Source organism: Egretta garzetta, unplaced genomic scaffold (genome assembly GCF_000687185.1).
Source record: "Egretta garzetta isolate BGI_Z169 unplaced genomic scaffold, ASM68718v1 scaffold27, whole genome shotgun sequence".
Lineage (NCBI taxonomy): Eukaryota > Metazoa > Chordata > Aves > Pelecaniformes > Ardeidae > Egretta > Egretta garzetta.
In genome coordinates, this window is record NW_009260400.1 from 1,815,012 (window position 1) to 1,841,550 (window position 26,539).

Below are 26,539 nucleotides of genomic sequence, written 5' to 3' on the forward strand. Positions count from 1 at the left end.
CCCCCCCCCCGGGGCCGCCCCCAGCCAGCAGCAATGGCAGCAACTCCAAACAGAGCCTGCAGGCGAAGACGGGCAGGAGACAATAATGTGAACCCTGCTAACGTTGTCCCCTGCATTGTGTAGCCAGTTTGGGGCTGCACAGAGCACAGGACACGCTGGACAAGCACCAACCTCCATGCAACGTCCCGGATGATGTGGATGGCTTGTGAGTGCATATTTAACCCCCTAAAATCTATCCTAAATGCTTAAGGTAGGGTTAACCTGCTCTTTCTAACTGAAAATGTAGGTATTGGAGCACTGTGGACCCTCTTTGCAAGTCAAGAAAAGGAACAGGCACCTCAAGATGCAATCATTGAGGCTCTTGCCTCAACAGGTCTCCAACACAAGGCGAGTGGCACTTTGAAACGGTTTATTTTCTGCCCCTTTTATAAGGACATGCCCGGTTTCAGACACACATTAGGATCAACAAATTTCCTCCTCTGAGCTAAGCTCTTTCAATTAGCACTCTCCATTTCTCCCACCCAACCTCAGACTTCTCCTCCTTTCCCTTTCAGAGCTGGCCTTGCAGCCACCCCCACTTGGCCATGCCCTGGACTGCCGTTGTGGCATTGACGGAGGAGACAGCGAGGAGAGCAGGTGGGAGAAGCAAGAAAAGAGTGAGTACATCTAATGAAGGGCAGGGGACCCAGAGAAGACAACTGAACTGAGGGGTGACATTGGGCCCGCTCAACATTCTTGTCTCTGAATTGGAGACGCGTGGATTTGACAGATGGACCACTCAGTGGATAAAGAATCGGCTGGATGGTCACACTCAAAAGGGTTGTGGCCAATGACTTGATATCCAAGTGGAGACCAGTGACGAGTGGCGTTCCTCAGGGGTCATAGTGCAACCGGCACTGTTTAACAGCTTTGTCAGCAACATGGACAGTGGGATCGAGCACACCCTCAGCAACTTTGCCAACGACGCCAAGCTGCGTGGTGCTGGAAGGAAGGGAGGCCATCCAGAGGGACCTTGACAGGCCTGAGAGATGCACCCTTGTGAACTTCATGAGGTCCAACAGGGCCAAGCACAAGGCCCTGCACATGGGTCGGGGCAATCCCAAGCACAAATACAGGCTGGGCGAAGAATGGATTGAGAGCAGCCCTGAGAAGAAAGACTACTTGGGGTGTTGGCTGATGAGAAGCTCAATATGTCCTGGCAATGTGCACTTGCAGCCCAGAAAGTCAACCGTATCCTGGGCTGCATCAGAAGAAGTGTGGCCAGCAGGGTGAGGGAGGTGATTCTGCCCCTCTAATCCACCCTTGTGAGACCCCACCTGAAGTACTGCGTTCAGCTCTGGGGCCCCCAACATAAGGAGGACATCGACCTGTCAGAGAGAGCCCAGACGAGGGCCACAAAGATGACCTGAGGGCTGGCGCATCTGTCCTATGAAGAAAGGCTGAGAGAGTTGGCGTTGCTCAGCCTGGAGAACAGAAGGCTGTGGGGAGACCTTGCTGGAGCCTTCCAGCACCTGAAGGGGATCTACAGGAAAGCTGGAGAGGGACTGTAGTGATAGGACAAGGGGTAATGGCTTTAAACTAAAACAGGGTAAATTTAGATTAGATATAAGGAAGAAATTCCTCACTACGAGGGTGGTGAGGCACTGGCAAGGGTTGCTCAGAGAAGTTGTGGATGCCCCATCCATGGAAGTGTTCAAGGCCAGGTTGGACAGGGCTTTGAGCAACCTGGTCTGGCGGAAGGTGTCCCTGCCCGTGGCAGGGGGGTTGGAACTGGGTGATGTTTAAGGTCCTTTCCAACCCAAACCATTCTATGATTCCATGACTCACAAATTCTGCTGCTCTTCCAGGGTTCCTAGGCAGGGGGGAAATAAAACAGCACCATTAATTTAGTCGAGGAGCTGCTAACAAGCTACCGCCAAGGTTCTCCACTGCTGCAAGATGATATTCCATAGCAAGCAGAAAAGCAAGCAACGTTATCACAGAGGGAAATATGTTTATACTTGTAATGCAGCATTTTTCAGCTGGAGGCTTCTGGGACCTGCTGTTTTCCTCCAAATCTTTATTTGATCAAGTGAGGAAATAAATGTATTAGGACTAAGGGCAATTCAGTGACAATTTAGCAACTGGTTTCCATTTTGTTGGCTTTTGAGGGTATCTAATAACTTTCAAGTAGCCATAAAATGTTTCTAAAGGAATTCCTGTGGCTTTGGTGCGACAGAGCCAGGACCTTGAGCACTGAAGGGAGAACCAGCCTGAAGAACTACAGCGGAACTCCTCCTTGCTGAGCTCACGGCAGAAGCGGGAGCTGAGAGATACCCTACCTGAAGTGGGGTCCCAAGTTGAGCTCTGGAGCAAAGGGTCTGTCAGTGACAATTGTGGTGCCGATGCCAACAGCCTGGACAGGGATGACGTAGGTATGGCTGTTCTCGATGAACAGGTTCACCTCATCCTTGAATTTCTCAGTGTCATCCAAGTTTACTATGACTGTCAAAGACACCTCAGTCTCAGGAGGGATCACTCCTTTACTGGGTTCAATCCTCCAGCACGAGCATTTGCCAGCCTGTAAGACAAGCCAAACAGTAACTTCGGATGGAAACCACGGAGCCTGGTCTCTTGTGGGGTGCAGGAAAAGGAAGGACGAAAAACATGAGGGTAAAAACCATAAAGGCTTGATTTCCCTAAATCTAAACTACAGTGTCTGGCAATGGCAACTCTGCGGGAGTTTATACAACCTGTATTTTACCCTCCTTTAAGAGACGCATTTCATTAACCCAGTTCTGCCCAACCCAATGGATGCTCATCCACAGGAGAAGGCTATTCCCCCTCCAGTCCCTCTTTTGGAGTGCGTGCCAAGGGAGGCTAATTTCTCTCTCCCGGCTTCCCGACAAGGGTGGCTGGGTTTGCATAAAGGCTCAAGGCCAGAGGAAGCCAGGGCTGCCCAAATCCCACCACGGCAGCCACGCGGCAGGGGAATACTGTGGAGAGCCTGTAGGAGAACACTGCAAAACCGCTTGATCAAAACCCCAAAGTCATCTTTCCCAAGAGTTAGGCGGTGCTTCTCAACAGCCCCTGCAGGACCGAAGTGCTCGGTTCCCACTGATCATCAGCTGCAGCGAGGTGCACCACTGTCCTTGGCTTTGAAAAATCCTGCTTTAAGTGTTTGCAGCAGGGCAGTAAAGAAACAAGCAAAAAGAAAGCTGCAAAACATGCTCTGTGGGCATGGCCCTGGCTTCCCAAGTGCTCTCTTCCTCTGGTTTCTCATGGACCTTCCGCTACGCAAGGGGCAGTAAGGGCCCTGGACCCCCGGCCCATCTAAAACCACATTCACAGGGAGCAAGCTTGCAGCAGACAGAAATGCATGCAAATGCTCCCTGGGCAGCATGAAATGCATGGGGATGGAGATGCACGACTTCAAAATGTCCATCATGGTGTTGGTGGTACCTGCACCCCTGCGACAGGCCCTACTCACCCAAAACACCACACTATTGTAAGAGAAGAGGTTTTCTCCTTTTTTTAATAGAAAGCAATGATGTGCTTGGAGGCCTGACAGCATCCAAGAAGCAAGGGCCTGATCCAGGTGAGGTTAGCTTGAGTTTCCACCCGTCAGGCTGGCGGCACCGAGCTGTAACAGGACACCGGCCAGCCCGAGGGAGAAGAGCATCAGAAAACCAAGCAGCACTTCAAAGTTGTGGAAAGCATTTTAAATAACTCCCCAAAACAACCTCTGCTAACGAGGGTAAGACTAGCTGGAGGCGAGGGAAGCAATAACAGGCTGAGCATTCGGGTCCCGGCAGTGTGTGTAGGTGCCCCAGCGACGATAACTCCTTTTGCTGGCTGCACCCTATGTGGAGGGCAGGTCAGGTCTGCACGCCTGCATCCCAGGATGGAGCATGCCAAAGGCATCCAAGTTATTCCAGGCACTGGCGCAGTTAATAAGCTCAGCTCCATTTAATTTGTCCTCTAGAGCTGCAAGAGAAAGTCTTAAAAAAAAGCAAGATGAGAATGGGATGGAGGTAGTCAGAACAGGCTAAACACTAGGGCTCTGCTTCTCCATGAGGACCAGGACAGGCCTTTTATACTCCTACATCTTCCACATTCATCATTACCTGCAACCTGCTCTCCACTCTTCTGGTTTGGGACCTCATACTCTGTTTGGGAATGTTCTTACTTTCCCTTTGAGGTCTAGCTAATTATCATTTTGTTTTCTGCACCCCTGACACCCCATGGTTGTGGAGGAGAAGCAGTGCATGAGAACCAGACTGAACTCGGGGCATCTTAGCTAGACTGGAAGATGGCAAATAAAGCAAAACCTGTCAGCAAAGCTCTATCTGCTTACCCTACAGTCACTGAGCCTCCTGAAGCCATCACAAAAATCAGCACCAAATTCATTTTCATCTCAAAGGCCAGCGATGCACACAACGCCAGGCAGGTAGGCGAGAGAAGAGAGACCTCACTGACTGCATCGGACCCACCAACCCTCTTCTGCTGTCCCTGCACCCTGCGCAAAGCTGATCACCAGCCTCAGAGGCATCCACGGTGCTGCCATCAGCCAAGGGCTACCCAGCCAACACATTCACACCGAGCCAGTGGGTGTTAGGTTTGCATTGACAGTAATGTACAACTTTTCCTCTGATTCATGCTGACACAGGGTAGCTCACTTGAAAAGGAGACCTGATAGCTTGCTCCAGAGGTGAATCTGCAAGTCTGCTATCTGACAAAGCTCATTTATCAAAGCTTGGCAACAAGCCGGGCAGTAAATTGTACCCAAGAAACTATTACTGAGAAATAATGATAGGCTGTGTTAATGGAGCCAGGCTTTGAATTTCCCAGGGTGACCCAACACAGACCCACCATGCCCTGCCAGGCCAACAGCCTGCTCCGGAGGAGCGTGATTTGCATTGCATCCTCATTCCTTCAGTTAGCTTTTGGTGTGGGTCCAAGGGCCAGCACAGCGCATCACCGAACAGGAGACCTGCCATGACCAAAAGTCTCTGCCGGGCCAGATTCACTCAGGTTTCTAGGTCAGCTTCTGCCTGCACCCACCCAGGCTGTGGCCCAGAGACAAGAAATCTCTTGGAACCATGCTAAAAATACTCCATCACTTTAGAGGCCAAGATCTAACTTCTGGTAATATCCCTGCTACTTGCTTACCCCCGAATGCTCTGAAAAATGATCCAACAGCTGTATGCAATGGGATGGACAAGGACGGTTTGTCCTGGCAGGAGCTTGCACTATTGGACATCAGAGTCCCCAAGTGCAAGGCAAGGGTAGGGATCAATCACTTAATCAAGAAGTTCAATGTGGAGATCATTAGCTTCTCCCAGAACAGATTCCCATTGCAACTAAGAGCTACCAAAATTTGCTTATAATGGAAACCAGCCTGCATCTGAGAGATGAATGGAGATGGACAGCCGCCCTAAGAGACAGCCAAGAAGCCACCACACTCAGTTCTCTTGAAGCTACTTAAAGCTAGTTAATTAAAAGTGATCTGGTCATTCTGGCCTTGCACAAGTGAGAGAGGAAGCAGAACACGGTATTAAAAATGGAAACCAGCCTGCATCTGAGAGATGAATGGAGATGGACAGCCGCCCTAAGAGACAGCCAAGAAGCCACCACACTCAGTTCTCTTGAAGCTACTTAAAGCTAGTTAATTAAAAGTGATCTGGTCATTCTGGCCTTGCACAAGTGAGAGAGGAAGCAGAACATGGTATTAAAAAAAAAAAAAAATCTATCCGTACTGTGCCAAGCCGTAGCTCCAGTGAGAGAGCATTCACCCACCACTCCTTGTGGAGGCTGCATGTGAAGGGGAAATAAACCTCCATCCTCCATCAGTTGTGCACAGAGCCTTGTCTCATGTGTTTTAGCAGTCCCAAGGTGGGGGACCCTGCATTCTTATTTCTTATCCGCACAAACTGCTGGTGGCAGAACCCAGCTCAAAAGCACCCTGAGCCCCAGCAGGAGGTGGAGACCAAAGCACGAGGCTGGCTGGGTGCTCCCACCGACCACTAGCACCTCCTCGGCAAAAGCACAGGGACCACCTTGGTTTAGCCTCTGCCCCAAAGCACCATCGAGGGGATGTTATATGGAAGAGGCAGAGACTCTAAAACCAGTAAAAAAAAAAAAAAAAAAAAAAAAAAAAAATTTCAAGTGTGGCACTCACTGCAACTGATGATGGAGCCTAATTGGTTCCACTTGGTTCAGCTGATAGCAGCACTGAGTGAGCTAACGAATCTTGTCTCCATCTGTGTTCCCCTGTCCACCACTCCAGATCCCATCTGCCCTCCCCACTGGGCTGGGGAGCCCAGGGCCACCGCTCCGCCACCAGACATTGGGGTCCGTCAGCCAGGACACGACCAAGCGCCCGAGTCGGCCGGCTGCTGCCAAGCACAATATTTAATAACCAAACCCCTCGTGCTTTTCCTTGGGGAAAAGCACTCTGCTGAGTCACTCTTGCTTGTAGGAATGTAATTGCCATGAAGACTTCTACCCTTCTTTAATTCAGTTGGCCAACGGGTGCAGCACGATACAACGAGCTTAGTTTCCCTAGACGAGCAAAGTAATTTCTTCAATTACTGAAATACAGCAATTTTGAAAGGGTACAAACTTATATAAGATACCTGGTGTGATAAAAAAACCAAACCTCTTCCCTGTAGCCAGGTTTCAGGTATCTTTTCCAAGTTCTCCTCCAAACCTTTGCTCCCCCTTTTTAAGAGCTTGGACCTAAGCCGGTGCAACACTGGGAGGGACACAGCCTTCCACCTTCCTCCAGTTTTCATACAACCGGTCACCAGCACAAGACTGGATACTCCTGACCCCTTGTCCATGACCGATGCCATGAGTTTCCAGGCATGGTCCAGCTCTGGCAAGACCAAACTGGGTGGAAATCAGCAAATTGGTCCTGCTGTATTAGCAAAACACAGCTTTTAAAAACCAAACCAATGGTTTAAGTCTAAAGGTGAGCTTTTAGAGGACCAGGAGGCACTGGTGGGCAGCTCTGGAAAGAGTTAAGCCTGTGCACCTTATCTTCAAAATCTCTGCTCACCTTGAAGAGACCACATATTGAGGGCTGATGCTGCCCATACCCGGGAAAGTTAATTTAATGCTTATTTCTAAATAGCATTGCAGATACCATTTGAAGGGCACAGCACTGCCTGTGTCTCGCTACGAGCAAACACTGACAGGTTGGCTAATTACTCAGATGCTTGGGGGTGGGGGGAAAGAATAAAATGTAATTTAGAGTAGATTTAAAAACCATCCTCTTGCCAATTCAAGTCTGCTCCAACTTCATTGAGAGCAGTCGGCGAAAGCTGCAAACGCTGCCGACATGCTCTTCAAAGCCTTCCCTCCCCGCAGCCTGCACGATTTGCTCCGATAACAAAATCTCCCATCAGCCAGAACAAGAAACAGAATCACTGAAGCGGCCTCCCTTTATCAGCGCTGTTTTTAAGTTTATCTCCCTGTTTTGCTGTCTCTCCATATGGCCATTTCTTTAATAAAGGGAATGTCGTCAAAAGCTTGAGATAATAAGCAATGAAATTAGTAAATGAAACAAGTCCTGCACTAATGAGGAGAGAAGCAAGTCTGGGAATGGGAACTGCACATTCCCTCCTTGCTCACACCAAGTTTGACCAAGAGCCTTTATATACTGCCTGAAAATCAGTTGTTTTTCTCCAGTGAAGCTTTTCTTCCCCCACCCCCTGGCCCCCCTCCCCCAAATAAACAAAACTTTGTCTCTTCTGCAACATCAGCTCCAGTAGAATCTCCTGAAGACAGCAGCGCCTCTGGCTGTGCAACCGCTGCGGGAAGCCAGGCAGCTCCATCAGGAACAGGGTGCTCTGGATTAGGGAGGTCAAGGATCAGGTCAAAGCAGCCAGGACCCCAAATTAGGACACAGAGCACTGTCACGAGACAAGGAACGCCCAAGGAAAGGTTTTCTCTCTGCTCCCTCATTACGAGGCCCCAGGAGACCACCGTTTGCCTCCCTGCAGCAGCACGCAGCAGAGCCGGCACAGTGGTTATGAAGGCAGAAGAAAGCTGCCACTCATTACCAAAAATTACACCCTGGGCCTCTCTTTTCTTTCCTGATCACACAGGCATGATATGCAGCTGCCTTCCGTGATGCCGAGAGATGTCATTCCCAGTAGCCGAATAAAAGATCCCTGTGAAGGCAGAGCGACAAAGAACAAGTAGGGAACGATCCTTTTTCCTCTCTGCCTTTCCACAGGGAGAGCAAACATTTCCATTGATCAATACAACTCTTTTGCACTTGTCAATATAGAAGAAAATCTTAGGGCAATGGATAAAGAAGATGACAGCATCCGCAAGGAAGAGAAACAGCCACCTTTTTCAGGAGGTCGCATCAGCCCCCAGCTAAGCTGCAGCAGCTCCTTCACGTTGACCTATTCCTCTTTTCTACCCCCCAAAAAAGGCAAACCCTCCCCTTGCTGGATGCAGAGGCTGCCTGGCAGCTGGAAAAGCAACCTGACAAAGAAAAATACATCAGAGGGACAGGATTCTGTGGATGAGCATGGGACAACAGGCTGGTCCCAAGGGTCACAGACCTGCGGATACCCTGGCAAGTAGGGATAAGCCAACAACACAAAGTGCCTACACTCCTCTTCAAACCCAAAAGCCCCATCTCAATGCACAGCTTCGGAGGTTTCTCATTTATTTCCTTCTGACAGCAGAGCTGCTCAGTACTGCTCCATGCAACTCATCCCATAGAGAGAAGAGGGGTACAGGGAAGCCCGTGCATGAGGGGTACTCCAGGTAATTCCTTAAGTTACTGTCCCAAACTGAAGTTATCCACCAAAAAAAAAAAAAGCATCTCTGCTTGCTCAGATAACCCTCTTTCCTCCCACAAAGCTGGAAGAAAAGCTTGATTTGACTGGAACAGCTGTTTGCATGTGATGGTTATGAACACCATCAAGGTGGCAGCACGGCCATCTGCATGATAGCATTTTCCTTTCCTGTTTCAAACAAGTCACCAGCCTTTTCCTTGCCCTGTTGCTGCCCCTTAATTTCATCTGATTCAGTCTGTTGAGCTGCCAGTCAGCGTGCCATAACATCACTGATCCAATGCTGCAGTGAAAATTTCAATCGATAGCTCTTTCTTTCAAGTGGGGATCGTGATCCATAAGCCCAACCGCAAACAGTCAGGGTTTCGAGATCAGCCATCAAATGGGAGACAGGGAAATCGCAGCTTGCCGTCCTGCAGCAATCTCCAGGCGGGAAATCAAAGCAGCAGCTTTGGCATCTTGGAGACTTTGGGTTCAGGGGCACAGCTGAATGAAGGATGCCCAAGCCACCAGCTAGGCTAAGGGACAGCTGGAGCCAGTTTGGCTCTCAGATATACACATGCAGCTCACCCTGACACCCGAACGCATCTCAAATTTCATTTCCAAAATCATTTGTTCCTCTCTTCTTCCCATCAATAAACCGCCAGGCAGCCTAAGGCAGCAGCAAAGAGCAAAAACTTCAACTGAGGCAGCAAACCATCACCAAAGCAGGTGGCTGCTGAGGGCAAGGGAGTTACTTGAGCACGTCTTGCCTGCCGCAGCACCGCTCCCTTCAGCCAGGCTCAGCATCACGGTGCTGAAGAGCCCGAAGAGCCCTTGTTGATCGAGCAGGTTCCCTGGACATTGCCATGACATTGGCAGCTATCCCAAGAAGCTAAGATGCTCACCATGGGGTACCTCAACCCTGTGAAGTCAGCTGTGGGGTGGGGACTACGGAGCAGCAGAGCCCATCTTTACTGCAGGAAAAGAAGCCACCCCTGAACCATCTCATATTATTGTTCTATTTATTGATTAGCTACAATATTTGCAGAGATTGCAGTAGAGTGGGATAGGATTTATTGCAGTAGAGTGGGATAGGATTTATTGCCCAATCCCATGAATTAGGGCATTGAGGGAGCAGAGAGGCAGATCTACCCCAGCAAGCTACCCAGGGGAGGGCATTACACTGGGACAGCAGTACCAAAACAGCTCTGCAGGTCACCCTTGGGTACAACCACGCAAACCCCATCGTTTATACACCAGTACCAGCCATCTGAGGTGGCTTGCTCTCTACAGAGATGGCAAACGGATTTTTATTGTGGAGTCAAACAGAGCTGCCCCGCTTTGAGGTTACGTTTATCCTCCTGGGGACAGCAACTGGAGTGAAACAGCTGGAAAAGCAACAAGAAAGAAGTTCAACCTGGGTGAACCAGCCCCAGAAGTTCAACCCACCTAGCATGGAGAAGCACAAACCTCCTCCAAACCCTGTTTTCCTGCTCCAATGCCCCCTCCAGCAGGGAGGGCGTCCCAGCCCAGCCTCAGCACGCGAGCCCTTCCCAGCTGCACCATCCCTGCTCCCCCTGCCAGGGAAGCAGCCAAGGTCCCTCCTGCTATGCCGCTTCTCACGCCATGCGCTCTCCATAAATTAAATAGCCTTTTTCTGCAGCTAGTCTCCAAAGATGCTCTGCAACGCTATGGAGTCCACAGACTCCACAGGTACACGACCCTTACCAGTATATTTTTTGTGCAACAACCCAGCCGGTTTGAGCCCCAGATGTGAAGCAGATGTGAAACTCATGTCACCATGAGCAGTTTGAGGATGGACCTCACACCCTTGTCTCTGGCATTAACAGGAATTTCAGGCAAAGCAGATGCAGACATAACAAGGAAACCGCAGGGAAACCCATGCCCTTTCAGGAGCAAAGGGCCACAGGGTTATCTTGATCTCAGAGCTCCAAACCTGTGACTCTCAGAGCTAAATATCTTCCACAAAATAAAGGGAGAACCTGTAAAAACCATCCAGACTAATTTATGCCCAAACTTCTATACAAATTCTCTATTTTAATAAGGGGTCCCCCAGCTAAAATTGCCCCCAGACCCCAGCCCCTCTCGCTGCATTGGGATGGAATATCTTGCTTTCTCAGACAGCGATACGGAAATGCTGCATATATATATATGTATATACATAAAAAAATCAAGTCACAGTCATTTCTGTTGGAAACCAGCCCCACAGCTACTTACCATCTCTGCCCAGAAGGACGCAGGGATGACAGCCTGATTGGAGAGGCGGAGAGTTCTGCAAGCATCTTGTAGAACTTGGATACTGCCGAAGTTTATCTTACTTGGATGCACATAGACAACTGGTCCTTCTCCAATGCTCACTAAATGGATTTTCTGCTCCAGGAAGGAGGTAGGAAAGATCAAAAAAAAAAAAAACCAACCCAAAAAAACCCAGGGGAAGTTTAAAAGGATTAGACAGCTCTAAGGGGACTCCTAGGCTGGGGGATAATTAAAACACTGAAAACTTCAAACAGCTGTAACACTGACGCAGGCGGCCAGGAGCAGGCATGGGACCTAGAGTGACCCCACCTGAAAGGCACAAGCTCCCGTTATCAGTGGATAAAGAAACCCAATTTCCCCCACCTGCTTTCTCACACACACACCCACCTCCTGTTACCTCTGCCTGCTCCTGCTCCTTTTACTGCTCCGTCTTGCCCAAAGCCACCCTTCCCTGACCTCCCCTGCCACACAGCCACGCTTGGACAGTAACTTCTTTAACATTCCCAAAGCTAACCCTGTGAAAACCAGCACAAGGCAGCAGAAAAATGAGCTCTTCAGAGTAGAGATCATGTTAGCGAGCTGTCTCTGATTTTTGCATATGTGTACTCCCAGTATTACAGGAATAACAGCCATTAATTATTAATTACAACATTCAAAGCAGGTGGTTTTTTTTTTCTTTTGACAGTCTGAGACCCAGAAGTTTTGCTCTTGCTCTGGCACAGACTATTGGAGGAAGAATGCGGATCCCTTTGCTAAACCACCTTCTCGCATCCTTAAAAACAATGAGAATTTATTTGCTCTGGCTGGATTTCATGGTTCCAAACACCCCAACTCTCTTAAACAGGATCTGAACAAATCTAAGTCCCAACACTGACGAGCTGCTGTATGATTCACTGGAGGTCAAGGAGTATGATTTAACCACAGAAGAAACCAGCCTCCGTGATGTAAAACTAATGATATCTGACTCAAAGAAATGGCATTGGCAGCTGTCGGAATCACAAGCCCAACGCAGCCAGAAGAAGCAGCATCCAGGAATGCTCATCCCTTGACAGGATGCTACCACATGCAAGGAAGAGCCAAAAATCACGTACCAAGGCTGGTACCTCAAAAATAAGGAACTGCATACAGTTCTGGGCTCCCCAGTTCCAGAAGGATGAAGAACTACTGGAGAGAGTCTGGAGGAGGGCTACAGAGATGATGAGGGGACTGGAACATCTCCCCTACAAGGAAAGGCTGAGGGAGCTGGGCTTGTTCAGCCTGCAGAAGAGAAGGCTGAGACGGGATCTCATCAACATGTACAAATATCTGAAGGGTGGGTGTCACGAGGACGGAGCCAGACTCTTCTCAGTGGTGCCCAGCGCCTGGTCAAGGGGCAATGGGCACAAACTGAAGCAGAAGAGGTTCCAGTTGAACGGGAGGAAGAACTTCTTGACTTTGAGGGTGACCGAGCCCTGGCCCAGGCTGCCCAGGGGGGCTGTGGAGTCTCCTTCTCTGGAGATATTCAAAGCCCTCCTGGACGATGTCCTGTGCACCCTGCTCTAGGTGAGCCTGCTTGAGCAGGGGGGTTGGCCCTTCCAACCCTTGCCATTCTGTGAAGCCATATGTGATGGTGGATCTTCTATCCCTCCAGGAGAAGAGAGGCATGGAGAGCTGCAGTCTGGGTGATGCTGCCCAGAGCTCCTGGGAAGGAGCTGGAGGGCAGAGCTCTGCCTCACCAGTTGGCTTTGCCTCCAAGTGACAGTGGCACGGAAGCAGCAAAGGCAGGGCAGAACCCTTTGGAGATGGGCAGGATAACATCTGGGGGATGCCCAGGCTCGCTGGTTTCCATTAGAGTGGGTACCAATGCAATATATCCTCACCAAGAAGGGCTTCCTAAAAGGGCCAAGAAAAACCCCATTCGACAGCGTTACAGGCAACGCGACACATGGGGAAAGACATTAAAAGGAGATGACAACTTTGCCATCAGTAACATTGCCACACATACACCCCGTCTTCCCCCAGCAGCACCGCTGGCTTTGTCGATGGGTACGTAATGTCACATTTGATGATTTAGGAATGAAGAGCATCTGTCCCCAGCAGACAGCTGTGGTTTGAGCAACCGCTTATTTGGATAGCAGCCCAAATCCCCTGCCTGCAACACACAAGGCTACCTCGCCACTGGTAACCCCAGGGTTGGGTGTTGCCCACTCCTTAATGCAGGAAAATACATACACCGAGTCTGGCACGTGGTCACCAGCAAACAAAATACCAGGCAACAGACCCACGGAGGGACCCTGCACAACCCGGGTGAAAGATGCTTCACCTGACTCTGTAAAGCCTTGGTATCGATACCAGATGGCATAACCTAAGACCCATACAAAAGATGGGGACAGACTTTTTAGCAGGGCTGGCTGTGACAGGACAAGGGGTGATGGTTTTAAACTAAAAGAGGGGAGATTCAGAGTGGGTATCAGGAAGAAATTCTTTACAATGAGGGTGGTGAAACCCTGGCACGAGTTGCCCAGACAGGTGGTGGAGGCCCCATCTCTGGAAACACTCAAGGCCAGGCTGGACGGGGCTGTGAGCAACCTGATCTGGTTAAAGGTGTCCCTGTTCCCTGCAGGGGGGTTGGACTGGGTGACCTTTAAAGGTCCCTTCCAAACCAAAACATTCTATGATTCTATTCCAGAGAGGAGAAACCCTCCTATTTTAACAGCAGCATGCCTTATATTTGTGAGCAACTCTTTTTGTCAAACTTCGGACTTCCCTGCAAAGCCTGGCCTGCCTGTCGACTGGTTTACGTGCACATCCACAAAGACCTCGGTTGAGATGTTCAGTGGCATCCAGGGGATTTAGCAGCATCGTTTCCATTCATTTTAATGAAAGTTTAAATCCCTTCGACTGCTTTCAAAATGTCAGCCTTCCTTTCTGTTACAGAAAGCTTAAGGTTCCCAGCAATCTTCTGACATCCTCTTTTATGCTCAGAGAGATGACAAGACATTTTAAAACAGCTACTTCAAAAGTTAATATAATTTTAAATTAAAGTTTAATTAACTAAATTTGTTCTAGATTTCAGCCAGATGAAGCCAGGACACTACAAACAACGTTATCTTGCCTGCATTTTGTTGTCCTCACTGCTATTCTGTGTGCCTGAACTCAAACAATGTCTTTTAGGAGGCTTTAGTCCATGGAATCGTAGAATCACAGAACCATAGAATCATTTAGGTTGGAAAAGCCCTTTAAGATCCCCAAGCCCAACTGTTCCCCTAACCCTGCCAGCCCACCCTAAGCACCTCATCTACCCATCTTTTAACTACCTCCAGGGATGGGGACTCAACCACTTCCCTGAGCAGCCCGTTCCAATGCTTGACAACCCTTTTGCTGACAAAGTTTTTCCTAATGTCTAACCTAAACCTGTCCTGGCACAACTCGAGGCCATTTCCCCTCATCTTATCGCTTGTTACTTGGGAGAAGAGACCAACATCCCCCTAGCTTCACCCTCCTGTCAGGCAGTTGTAGGGAGCAATAAGGTCTCCCCTCAGCCTCCTCTTCTCCAGGCTCAACACCCACAGCTCCCCCAGACGCTCCCCAGCAGCCTGGGGCTCCATACCTCTCCCCACCTTCCTTGCCCTTCTCTGGACACGCTCCAGCCCCTCCAGGTCCTTCTGGGAGTCAGGGGCCCAACCCTGAACCCAGCATTCCAGGGGCGGCCTCACCAGTGCCCAGCACAGGGGCACGGTCACTGCCCTGCTCCTGCTGGCCACACCAGGCCTGATACAAGCCAGGATGCTGCTGGCCCTCTTGCCACCCGGGCACACTGCTGGCTCGTATTCAGCCACCTGTCGACCAGCACCCCCAGGTCCTTTTCCACCGGGCAGAACCCTCCTCCCCTTGAACAGATAGATGCTCCCAGCCAGTTTGGCCCTGCCTCATCCATTTCCAAGATTGGTAGAAAAAAAAAAAAAAAGAAGTCTCTGTGCTCCAGATGCAAGCGGTGTGAATACTGACATGTCTTTGGTCTGGACTCTCCGCAAAGAGATATGGCTGATATTTCTCAGACGTGATGGGCCTGACTTCCAACACTGTTTCTTACAGAGCACTTGCTTTAGCAGGAGTCAAGGATATCCCTGTGTCCTCCTTAACAAAAATCCTCACAAAGCAGCAGTTGCTGTTGATCTAATAATGCAGCAGAGGATGAGATGAGGGGATGGTGTTGGTTTTCAGACTGGGTTTGTTATCCCACCCCACATATCTGTAAGTTAAATGCTGTGCCAGATCATCACCTACCTAAGAGGATACCATCTTGCCTCTTCTCTAGGCATTAGCTATTGCTTATGCCCTGAATCTCTTTCCTCATCCACACCAGTCATCCCAGAACAGATCCCTGGAATGAGCAACCCTGCCTGTGCACTTTATGCTTCACCAAGACGAGTTGCACAAAGACACATGTCCTCTAGCACTCACCAGTGGGGATGCTTCGCTCCCAAACACCGCGATGTGAGCCACGGTCTCCTGCTCGCCTGTCACCTGGGCTTCCAGGGTAAGCGGGACCTCCACTGAGCTGCGAGGCTGGATGATCCCACGCGGCACAGGGCTGGAGTACCACACAGCAGCATCCTCCTTGTGTTCCTGTAAGGGACAGGATCAAACCCAACTTCAGAGTGACCTTTGAAGAAACATAAAACTTCTTGATATCTACCACAACAGCAATTAATGTGTTTGAAAAAAAAACCCCATAGGAGAAAGCAGAAAGGCACAACAAGGTGTAAGACTTGGGCTTAGCATCCTCAAGAGAGTCCAAAAGCTGCTGCATCCACAAACACGCGCTCCTGTGCTGACAGCCTCCTTGCAGCAGCTTTTCATGAACCTCCTGCATGAAAGCATCCCAAAGACTACAATATAAACTCCTTCCTAAAGAGATTAAGCTGCTTCCTGAAGTTTATATTCAGGTAGGTTCCTAGTCTCAGCAAACCTTCAGCCGAGGATAGGAACCTTCCTGAATATAAACCAGCAAGGTCTCACCCAAACCCCTTTCTTCTCTAATAAACCCCTCGGTAACATTGGAGAGTAGGAGGCAGATGCAATTGCAAACCTGAGGAAGAAGCCCGTAGCAGCCTGGAAGATCGCTGTTGTTCACAAGGGTTAGGTTCTGCTGATAGGGGAATTTTAGAAAGCACCGTCCAAACGTCACAATGGGGTTAAGCACTTGCAGCAGAGGAACTACGCATCTAGGCAAAGAGATGACCAGAGGGGAATTAGAGATACCGAGCAAACAGAGAATTTGTTTACTCCTTGAAGAACGTGCAATGGAGCATAACACATTTGTCACTGCCAGACAGACATTTAACACCCCTACAGCAATAAATCGCCTTTACCTTCTTTTTATTCACTTTTATTCACCAATCTCTTGTAAAGGAAGGGGAAACCCTGAGCCTCAGCATCTCAGAGGCTGCCAAGTGCCCAGGCAGAGCACGGTGCCCTGTCCCAGAGCTGTCTGATGGGCTCCTTTGCCCCAGGAAGCCTGCAAGGACCCTCCCGATGGCCCCAGCATGGCATGAGCTCTGGGGGAGCCTTCTCACCCGAGGACCAGTGCTCACCAAGGCTCAGGGAACACAAAACTCCAGTGTCTCACTAAAAACAACACTCCCTCCTCTCCCACACCACTGTTGCCCCACCTGAAAACTCAGCCACTCGTCCTGGCAATGGAGGGCACAAGCCAGCACACTCCTTATGCGGCAGCTGATCACCCCATTGCCGTAGCTACCTTGATCCTTCACCCCCACGGGTCCATACACTGCTCCCATTTGCACGTATTTTACAAAATTGCAGCCCAGGCACCGACCGGACGACTCTGCCAGGGAGAGGGAAACTGCATCCCTCTCGTAATTAAACTGACACCCACTGCGGCACAACAGGATTGAATCTGGCTGCAGCAAGAATAACTTTGGGCTTAAGTCTGAGAACATTAATGCTCCAAAGAACCAGAGGAAAGCAGAGAAACCTGAGCTCACCTTCCACATCAAGGATGATTTTTCCCTTATTAAGATCTTGCCTTTATTTTTCCCTCACCGGTCCCGCCATGAGCCCCATTGCCATTTGCATGTGCCTTCGTTAACTGGACCAGCAGGCTGCTCGCTGCATCCCAAATGAATGTTGCATTTGGGTCGCCACCCAGCACAGGTCCACCACTTGCAGGAAGCAGGACAGGCGGCTCTTTGGAAATTTTTTACACCTCAAGCACCAAAAACCAGGCAATAATGAATATAAATTACTAGGGTGCATTAAGAGGACTGTGGCCAGCAGGTCGAGGGAGGTCATCCTTCCCCTCTACTCTGCCCTGGTGAGACCCCACCTGGAGCTCTGTGTCCAGTTCTGGGTTCCCCAGTTCAAGAAAGATGAGGAACTCCTAGAAAGAGTCCAGAGGAGGGCAACTAGGATGATAAAGGGACGGGAGCATCTCCCCTATGAGGAAAGGCTGAGAGAGTTGGGCTTGTTCAGCCTGAAGAAGAGAAGACTGAGAGGGGACCTCATCAACACATACAAATATCTTAAGGGTGAGTGTTACGAGGACAGAGCCAGAGTCTTTGCAGCGGTGTCCAGCAACAGGACAAGGGGCAGTGGGTACAAACTGAAACGTAAGAGGTTTCAGTTGTATATGAGGAAAAACTTCTTTACTCTGAGGGTAACAGAGCACTGGAACAGGCTGCCCAGAGGGGTTGTGGAGTCTCCTTCTCTGGAGATATTCAAAGCCCGCCTGGATGAAGTCCTGTGTAACATGCTCTAGGTGAACCTGCTTTAGCAGGAGGGTTGGACTAGATGATCTCCCGAGGTCCCTTCCAACCCTTGCGATTCTGTGATTCTGTGGTTCCCTTTAGAAAAAGGCTCAGGGCCATGCCTGTCTGTTGAGCAGAGGGTGCTTCTCAAGCCGGGCTGCTTTCAAAGCCCTGCTGTTCTCATATTAAGCTGGGCAGAACTAGTTCATTAAGCGACGCTTCTCATTCAGAGCTGGAGCCAGCAAACCGCGTGCAGGTGGTGGTGGATGCATGAGGAGAGACGACAAGCTGCAAGGCAAGCGCCGATACCTGGCTGTGAGAAGCAACGCCAACACCTCCTTGCCGACACCATCCACGTCCACCACCAGCGCTAGCTCATAACGCTTCACGGTGTTGGAACACAGGGTGACCTAGCAGAAGAGAAGACCATCAAATACTTCATCGCGCCCAAAAACCATCACCCACGGGTGGCGTCCTCCAGTTCTCGTTCCACATTAAGGAAAGGGAGGATTTTGCCCTAATTCTTCTGCTGGTCCATGTGTAGAGCACAGTTTCTGGGAGTAAGAAAAGTCTTCTGACAATATCTGCTTTGTTAAATACACCATGCAGTTATCAGGGTGTATGTAAGCTAAATTAAAGCACAATTAGACTAATGCTCTGCTCACCACTGTATTAAAATTCAGGGACTCATTTTTAATGTCGACTGCAATAGCACAAATCCAGAGGAAATCTGTTGGCTTGAATAGAATGAGTTCAGCTCATTCTGAGCTACAGTGGGAAGCTGAGGGCAAAACGTGGCCCAGCAGATGTTGCCCAGTTCAAGGCTGCCAGAGCTTTTTCAGTCCCCCTTGGAGATCGCCGCAGTGAAGACAGCTCCTTCTGCTCAACAGGAGAGGAGAAATAAGACTGGGAAGAAAAGCAAACTGCTTTATACAATGACATCTCTCTTTTTAACAGCCACCTTCTGTCCTCATCCTTCCTCTGCCCACTTTAAATCAAAGAAATCGCTCTGAGCAGCTCTCAAACACGTGAATGGCTTCAGTACTTGACTATGCAGTACGAGACCTTTAGCTTATGATTTTAGAAACAAAAGGGTGCTCCTTCAGAAACATCCCAGAGTAACCCAGCCAACAAAAGCCTAAAACTAATGCCTGTATCTTACATTACGCTAGCAGCACTAAAGCCCTCTCGTACACCAGTGAAGCTTCAGCTCCACCTGCTGAAGCACGTATGGCTGGACCCTTTCCATACCTGGATATCCAGGAATCCCTGGGGGCGGATGGTCCCTCTGCAGGGCCTTATGGTAAATTCAGTTGCCTTGACATGACCTTGGGCTCCCTTTCTCCAGGATGGGCAAGTGTTGTCTGATGTCTGGACAAAACTGGTGATGCTGGGCTCCCCCGAGCCGTCCCCAGGAATGCGAAGGTTGAAAGTCATGGACACCAAGGAGGTGTTAGTGAGGCGACACGATAAGGTTCGAGGAAAGCCTAGGAAAATGACACAAACACGAATTTATGCACCAATCATGCCGTGATTCCTGGCGCGAATATCCTGCGGTCACTGTACCTGGAGTTGAGCTCTTTTCGATCAGAATTACAGCCAACAGAGAAGCTAAGCGAGGAATTAATTGCCACTTAAGTTCCCTTTTAAGCCAATGGCAGAGATTGCTTCCTTGGTAATGCCCACTCTTGGCAATGCCAAACACCAGAAGTTTTTCTCTCTTTAACTCTCTTTTTCTCTCTCACATTTCCCCAAACAGCACCAATTATTTCTCACTCATGAGCGTGCATCCAGACAGACCATTATTCTGAAAATTCAATCCATACAATTCCCTGTTAACTCCATGAACGCTCCCATGGTTTTCAATATATAAAAGCAGTGTATTGGCATCAAGGAGAAACTACAGTAAAAGAAAGGATGGATGAAATTGGAAACTACAGCATGATGCAAAGCACTCTAATGCAGTTTCTCTAGGCAGGATCTGTAAGGTATCTCCGGTTTGGGGGCAACCAGACTGAGCATGTGACAGTTTACAGCCCAGCTTCACCTGCTGCTTGCTGAGAAATTAGCAGGAACTGTGTCTCACCTCACCTAATTAAATGGGGACATCGCATCCATGCTGCATGTGGGCTTTGATTACTGCCCACAAAGGCTGACATCCCTTTAGCTTTGGTGCTATAGCTTTCCATTATGCACCAGTGATACAACCACGCCTAGTGGGGATGCTCCACAGAGACAGGACATCGGCCCACAACCTGCTCTGGCTTGGCTGGCCAGCTCCGCGAGAAGGAGACATCTCCCATGGCCTCCTGACCCAGCACTATTTGAATGCAGCTGGGTAGGAAAACCAACTGCAAGCGCAGGGGGTAGTTTCTCCATGCCCATCCACAAGTGACCGCTGCCCACCCCCAAGCAATTACTCTAGCAGGGAGGCGGGAGGTATGCAAAAAGGACAAACAGATTTCACAATCCCAAAGGAGACCCAAGTCTCCAGACGCAAACAACAGTTAGCAGCATAGCTAAGAGAAGCTAAAATACAATAGCTGCCTTTGGCTGAAAAGGCCTTATTAATGAAATCAGATTAAGTAGGATGAATCTGCTATTATACAACCATATTTCTGCCTGGTGCGTTTCTTGTTGTTTTATGTATTCAAAAGGAAACAAAGAAGTGGCAGTGTGGTGATGTAGGGAGGGGAGGAAGCAGCTCAGGAAAGGTAATGAGTTTTCTTAAAAAGTCCATGAACAGCATGAAAACGCAGAGGCATCCTCGGCACAGAATGATAATGGCCCTTCAATCAATCCACAATTGATTCCACATTTAAACTTTAGATCATCTCGGTAAAAAGCCTTTTGTGAGAGGGAGAACTAGAATCTGCATTTCAATGGAGATGCTCTGGATGCTCACTCACCGGCTCTGTCCATGGAGCTGGGCTTTTTGGTGGGGAAGGAGAGGGAGCCCACATCTCTGAGGACATTGGTGCCTGATGCAGAGCTATTGCTTGGCTGTATTACCTGGTAGGTGATAATGAGGTGCCCTCACAGCACTAATTACCATCTCACACTAAAAGTGGAGTAGGTAAATGGAGGTGTTGCCTTGCAACGGGATCATTTACAGAGCAGCTACAGGGTAATACTTGGCTTAAACTCCCTTCTCCTACAGTCCTGTCCCCTGGACCCATCTGGGACAAGGACCTTCACAGTCATTCTGCTGCCAAGGATTGGGAGGTTGGGGCTGGACAGACTACGAGGGACATCAGAAAATATTAACTTTCTGTTCCTTTGGTCCTATTTGATCTTATGATGGCAAAATACTGCCTAGGCAACCAGCAGCCCTGGGTTTAAGCACCCTGAAGGCTGCTATGGAGGAACACAAGCGACAGACGTTCTTCTACTAAAGTCCTCTGTTTTGGTAACATGCAGACCTCTCGACCTGCGGTCCAAGCCCAGGGCACACTCACCAAAGGAGACGTCGCCGAAGCTGAGGGAAGGTACATTGAAATGAAAAGTCGGTCCAATGACACAGCCCCTGTGAAGACAAAAACCAGGCAGAGGAGGCATTGGCTTGGTTAAAGAGAATTGCAAAGCATTCAGCTTTCATTACCGCTCGGCTGGATAAAAGCTGGTCTCAGAAGCACCATGGGTTTCAAACCAACCCATCACCAGCACAGCATCCACATGGACAGGAGGCAGCCAAAGCAAAGTGGTCAGGCACAGGTTCCCTACTTCAGTATTACTTAGCTAGAACTGGTGCTTCCATGGAGCATGGCAACATCTAAGATGATCTTGATCCACACAATCATTATGCATGCAGGATTTTGAGGCATGAACCCAGGGGAGCTCCAAACATCCATTCAGAAGAGCAGCAAGAGTTCTACGCAACTGACAGTTGAATCTTTGAGGAAAGTATCAGCTTGCACGAGCAAACCAGCCCATGCATCTAAGAGCAACACACGTCTTGTTGGGGCATGGTGTCCTGAACCCACCACCTCACCTCACCCATGCTCAAATTCAGCAGACAGGCTCCAAATTCCAAAGCTCGTCAACAGCCACTGAAATCAGCACTTGGAACTCCACAACAGTCATTAATTTATTTCATGGTTGATGCCAATCAATGCCAGCCCTACCTCTTAGTTAAAAAAAAATAAAAATATCAAGGACCACAGTGAATGGTGCCTTCTAGGTTTTTTTTGCAGGATTGCCACTGCGTCTGGTCTGCACGCAAACAGAGCTCAGCACCCCACAGGAGGGACCCACGTTCATCCATGGTGCCCCTTTTCCAGCATCTGTTTCTAAACACCAAAGAATCACACGTTCAGGACCTCATAAAGTTGGTTTGCAAGTAAAGAATAATCACCCATGGTCTAGGTGTCCTCTGATTGCAAAGTCAAAAAGCACTCAAAACCTGACTTCCAGGAGTTTCAGGCCAACGTTAATTCTCAATTCTTGGAGCTGAATCAGTTCCTGAGAATAAGACAGATAGCAAATCCCTGAAGTTCCCTCTCCAAGGACCTCATGCAGTCAGACCTAACCTCCCAAGCCCTAACAGCTTACTCTGGACGGAGCAAAGGGAGCAGACATGCTTTCCCTCACAGCACTTGCCAGGAAACAATGGAAAACTACCTCCAAACCAACCACAACCGGGGATCACACTGTGCAGCTGCCAAGGATGAGCCTTTCCAGGTGAGTGGGGAACCACCTGCCGTTTCTGCTGAGTGCACCGTATCTGCGCTCAAGTCACTCAAACCTGAATGACTGCCCAGAAGGCTCAGGCAAGGAGCCAGCCCAGGGCTCTGTGCACCACAGCCGATAACAGCACAGCTTGCAAGAAAATGGGGGGAAAGGCAGTGGTTTTGGCAACACCCGTGTTTTACAGTAGCATTAAATAGTGCATCTGTGAAGGGAGATTGGGGTCCTTGCAGAGCAGGAAGGGTAACACAAGATGGGAGAGGAACCACTTGAACACACATTCCCATTCCTTCCTTTGCGGCCCAGTGTCCCACCAGCTTGCCTCCATTCAAAAAACTGGGATTTTTTCCTCCATGGAGGACTAAATCCAGTGGTCAGAAACCTCCCAAAGAGGGATACTCAGCTGGACCTGGTGGGTGGACATCTCAAAGGCATTTGGAAACAGCTTAAATTAGTGTTGGTCTCTGCTCCCAGGGAACGGGCAATGGGACAAGGGGAAACAGCCTCAAGTTGTGCCAGGGTGGTTTAGGTTGGACATGGGGAAAAATTCCTTCCCCGCAAGGGCTGTCAGGCCCTGGAAGGGGCTGCCCAGGGAAGAGGTTGAGTCCCCATCCCTGGGGGGATTTAAAAGCCGGGCAGAGGAGGTGCTTAGGGACAGGGTTTAGTGGTGGGATAGCAGGGTTAAGGTAATGGTTGGGCTTGGGGATCTTGAAGGGCTTTTCCAACCCAAACAAGTCTGTGATTCTATGAATTGTGGGGAGACGGAAAGATAAGGGCTGGACAGGAATCCTTGAAAAAGGCAAGACAAACCAAGGAGGCAGATACTATCTCAGGGACTGCAATGGGAACTACTGCTGAGGGACAGCTGTATGGGAGCAGGTAGGGATGCTGGGGTACCATCAGATGGGCTGCATAGCAGCCACCATCCAAGGAAAGAAGAGTACAAGGATGGGGAAGAAATAAATTAAAAAGACCAGCAATCCTCTCTCACTGAGATACAAGCTCTGCACTGAGCCAAGTGTGGTGCTGGCAGCACAGGGCAGAGAGCGGCCGCAGGGAAGGGGACGACGCGCTGGGCACTGGGAGCCAGGGCATCAGTGGGGGGAAAAAAAAGGATGACTTTGTTTGGTTGTCGGAAGCAAAGAGACAGCTATCCCGCTGACTGGAAGCTGTTGCCTTCCTCGCAAGCAAGGCCATGGCAGGGCAGAGGCAGCGGGCCCTACCCAAAGCAGTACTGTATCCTACCTGCGATAAACACATCTTTACAAGCAAAACCTGCCCTTGCTCAAGGAGAAAGCTGCTTATGCAATAACATCCCATGACCAATATGGGGGAGGGGCATAAGAGAATAAATTATTCGATTGTGAAATGTTCCCTCTTGATTTCCAAAAAAAGCAGCACTTTCTCTCCAAATACAAAGCCAACGTAATTGTTTCTCTACTGAGGTCAACAGACCTACTCACCACTCTTCTCTTGCAAAGTAATAGCCTTGTTGTTCTCTTTTAGCCATCTCCCTTACCTTATTGGTAAAAATCAGCAGTGGATTCCTTTCATTTCTTTGCTACCTAGCAGCAGCCCGGAAGGGTGGCTGCTGAAGAGGCGCAGCCAGCCCTACAGCTCCAGCATCGGCCTTCCTGCCCACACCATGTTATCCCACCAGCCCTAAGACTACCTGGGACAAGTTTTTGCATGCTGCTGTGGTCTGGAGAAGCGAGCTTTGCCTCTTCCATCATCAGCTTGGGGTTTTTTCCCCCCCTCTTCTCCCCTTTGCTTGGTGAGGATTATCTTTTGCAACGGCACCAGCCCATGGGATGATGCCCAAGTCCTTGTGACAGTACTTGCTGCAGAGCTCCCCGTCTCCCACATCAGCACTTTTCTGGCTGCAGAAAGGAAGTAGCGTAGCACTCGCTGCACGAGAGCTGGGAGGACAGCTGTCCCAATAGATTAGCATGAGATGACGTTGAGGTTGCCGCTACCCATCTCGTATGGATTACTAACAGAGGATTTTAAAAACACTGCTTCTGGCTACAGAATCACGCAGACTGGCCCATCTCCAAAGCCCTGTTGGCCTTGCTGTGTGTCCAGGTGGGACATCCCAGATCATCTAATGCCCAAAGCAGATACCATCACACTGTCTGCCACGGCCCAAGGGGGAATGAGCTACCTGTCAAAAGGAGTCACTCCAGCTCCTGGGTACCTAAACAGGGCAGCAGGCATCATAGAATCCCAGGTTGGAAGGGACCTCAAGGATCATCTGGTCCAACTTTTCTAGGTGAGAGCACAGTCCAGACAAGATGGCCCAGCACCCTGTCCAGCTGAGCCTTAAAAGTGTCCAAGGTGGCAGAGTCAACCCCTCCCCTGGGGAGATTATTCCAATGAGTGACTGTTCTCATGGGGAAAAATTTCCCTATCGTGTCCCATCGGAATCTTCCCAAGACGAAGTGGGAGATGATTACCCAGAGATAACTACAGATGGGCCCACCAAGTTCCTATAACCCTCCTCACCTGATAGTCAGCGTCACAGGCTTGGGGGATCCATCCACACTAAACCTGAATTCTTCTGTGAACTGCCCCAGGATGGTGGAACTGAAGGAGATCTGGATGACTTGGAGCCTGTCTGGCAAAATGATGCCTTCCTGGGGGAGAAAGGTGAAGCAGGAGCCCAGAGCTGTAGCTGGAGGGACCAAGTTGAAGACAGCATCGATGGCTCCTTTGTTAAACAGGATCGCCTGCATTGGCAAGAAAACAAAATGGAAAAAACATCAGGAATCCTCTTTCCTTACAGAAGGCTGATTTGTTTTTTGATTAAACAATTAACATCTGCGAAAGGCAGAAGATGCTGTCTGCTGTTGCTGCTTGGCAGACAAAGAAAGTACAACAGGACAAGTTCTGCCTTTGGGTTTTTTCATGCAAAGCCGTGATAACTTCATACAAACAGTCCCTCTGGGTTTATCACACTGACACAGAGCAGTCCAGTTTGGCTTGCCGTGCAGAGGCCCTACTCAGCATCACCGGCTTGATTTGGACCTGTTCCTAAGAGCAACAAAGGGCGGCTGCAGTGTTACTTGTGAATCACCAGGCAACTGCTTCTGCTCCAGATGAGCCTGATCCTGCCAAGGGCAGAATGCGTTCAGCTTCCAGCACATTTATTGCACGTAGAAGGCACCTCAGGACAGCACCAGAACCACCTTCAGAAGCGCTCCCCAGCTCTGCTGTGGTATATAACTTCTGTTCCTTGGGAAAGGAGTGTGAGGTGCACAGCAGCTCCATCTATTCCAAAGAATTTCTCTTTCCTAAATATTCCCAGCCACCACACCTAAGATTTTACCATTACTGGAATTAACTGCAAATTTAGAACCAAGCCACGTTTTGTTGAACATTCGAGAGATCTACTGCCTCAAACCAGTGCCACGACCCCGCAGTTGAGATTCAGCTCGTTTTGTATTGGGCGAGGAATGCCCAGCATCTGCCTGTGAGTACCAGCAAGCTGTCAGCCACCAACCAACCTGCCCAAAGCAAAGCTGTAAAGTTGCCCATCAAAACCCTGCCATTTACACAGATTTATCTACCCACTTTGGATTTCTTTTCCCTAATTTTTGTCCTTGCAAACCCTGTCAGAAAAAAAACAAACCCAGACAACAGCAGAGATGTGCCTTGCCTTACGTTTTAGTTTTGCAGCTGCTGTTGAAAATATTCATTCACGTGTTCAAACTCTGCAATGGTAACCTGAAAACTCTTCCCTCCCCCATGTGCTTTACACCTAAGTTGTAGGTGTAAGGCACTTGGGGATCCTACACCGAGCTGAGGTTTACCTCCTCTCTGGCTGCTTAGGACAGCACTAACAACATCATCTGCTTATTCACATTTTCTCAACTAATGAAAATAATAAATTGATATAGTGAGAATCAATATAGTATCAGCACTAAAAATGCAGAGAGCGCACAATATTTTGGTAAGAAAACACCTTAATGTGTCCTTCCCTGCCACAGTCAAGCTTTTGAAAGTGTCTGGCATGATGTATTGCCTCATTTTCTACCTCTTTCC

The 26,539-nt window shown here is 49.4% G+C and overlaps 1 protein-coding gene across 2 annotated transcripts in view; it reads right to left on the reverse strand.

Annotated features, from left to right (window-relative positions):
* The window catches only part of LOC118452748 (hydrocephalus-inducing protein homolog), a 137,217-nt gene that overhangs the window by 32,902 nt on the left and 77,776 nt on the right, over positions 1-26,539 (reverse strand). For both annotated transcript variants that reach the window (XM_035898720.1, XM_035898721.1), the window contains exons 13-20: positions 25,001-25,224; positions 21,268-21,335; positions 19,061-19,296; positions 18,119-18,219; positions 16,129-16,264; positions 15,501-15,665; positions 11,019-11,171; positions 2,322-2,560 (exon numbers count right to left, since the gene is read on the reverse strand). In XM_035898720.1, coding sequence (XP_035754613.1) covers positions 2,322-2,560; positions 11,019-11,171; positions 15,501-15,665; positions 16,129-16,264; positions 18,119-18,219; positions 19,061-19,296; positions 21,268-21,335; positions 25,001-25,224 — 1,322 coding nt within the window. The remainder of the gene's footprint in view (positions 1-2,321; positions 2,561-11,018; positions 11,172-15,500; positions 15,666-16,128; positions 16,265-18,118; positions 18,220-19,060; positions 19,297-21,267; positions 21,336-25,000; positions 25,225-26,539) is intronic.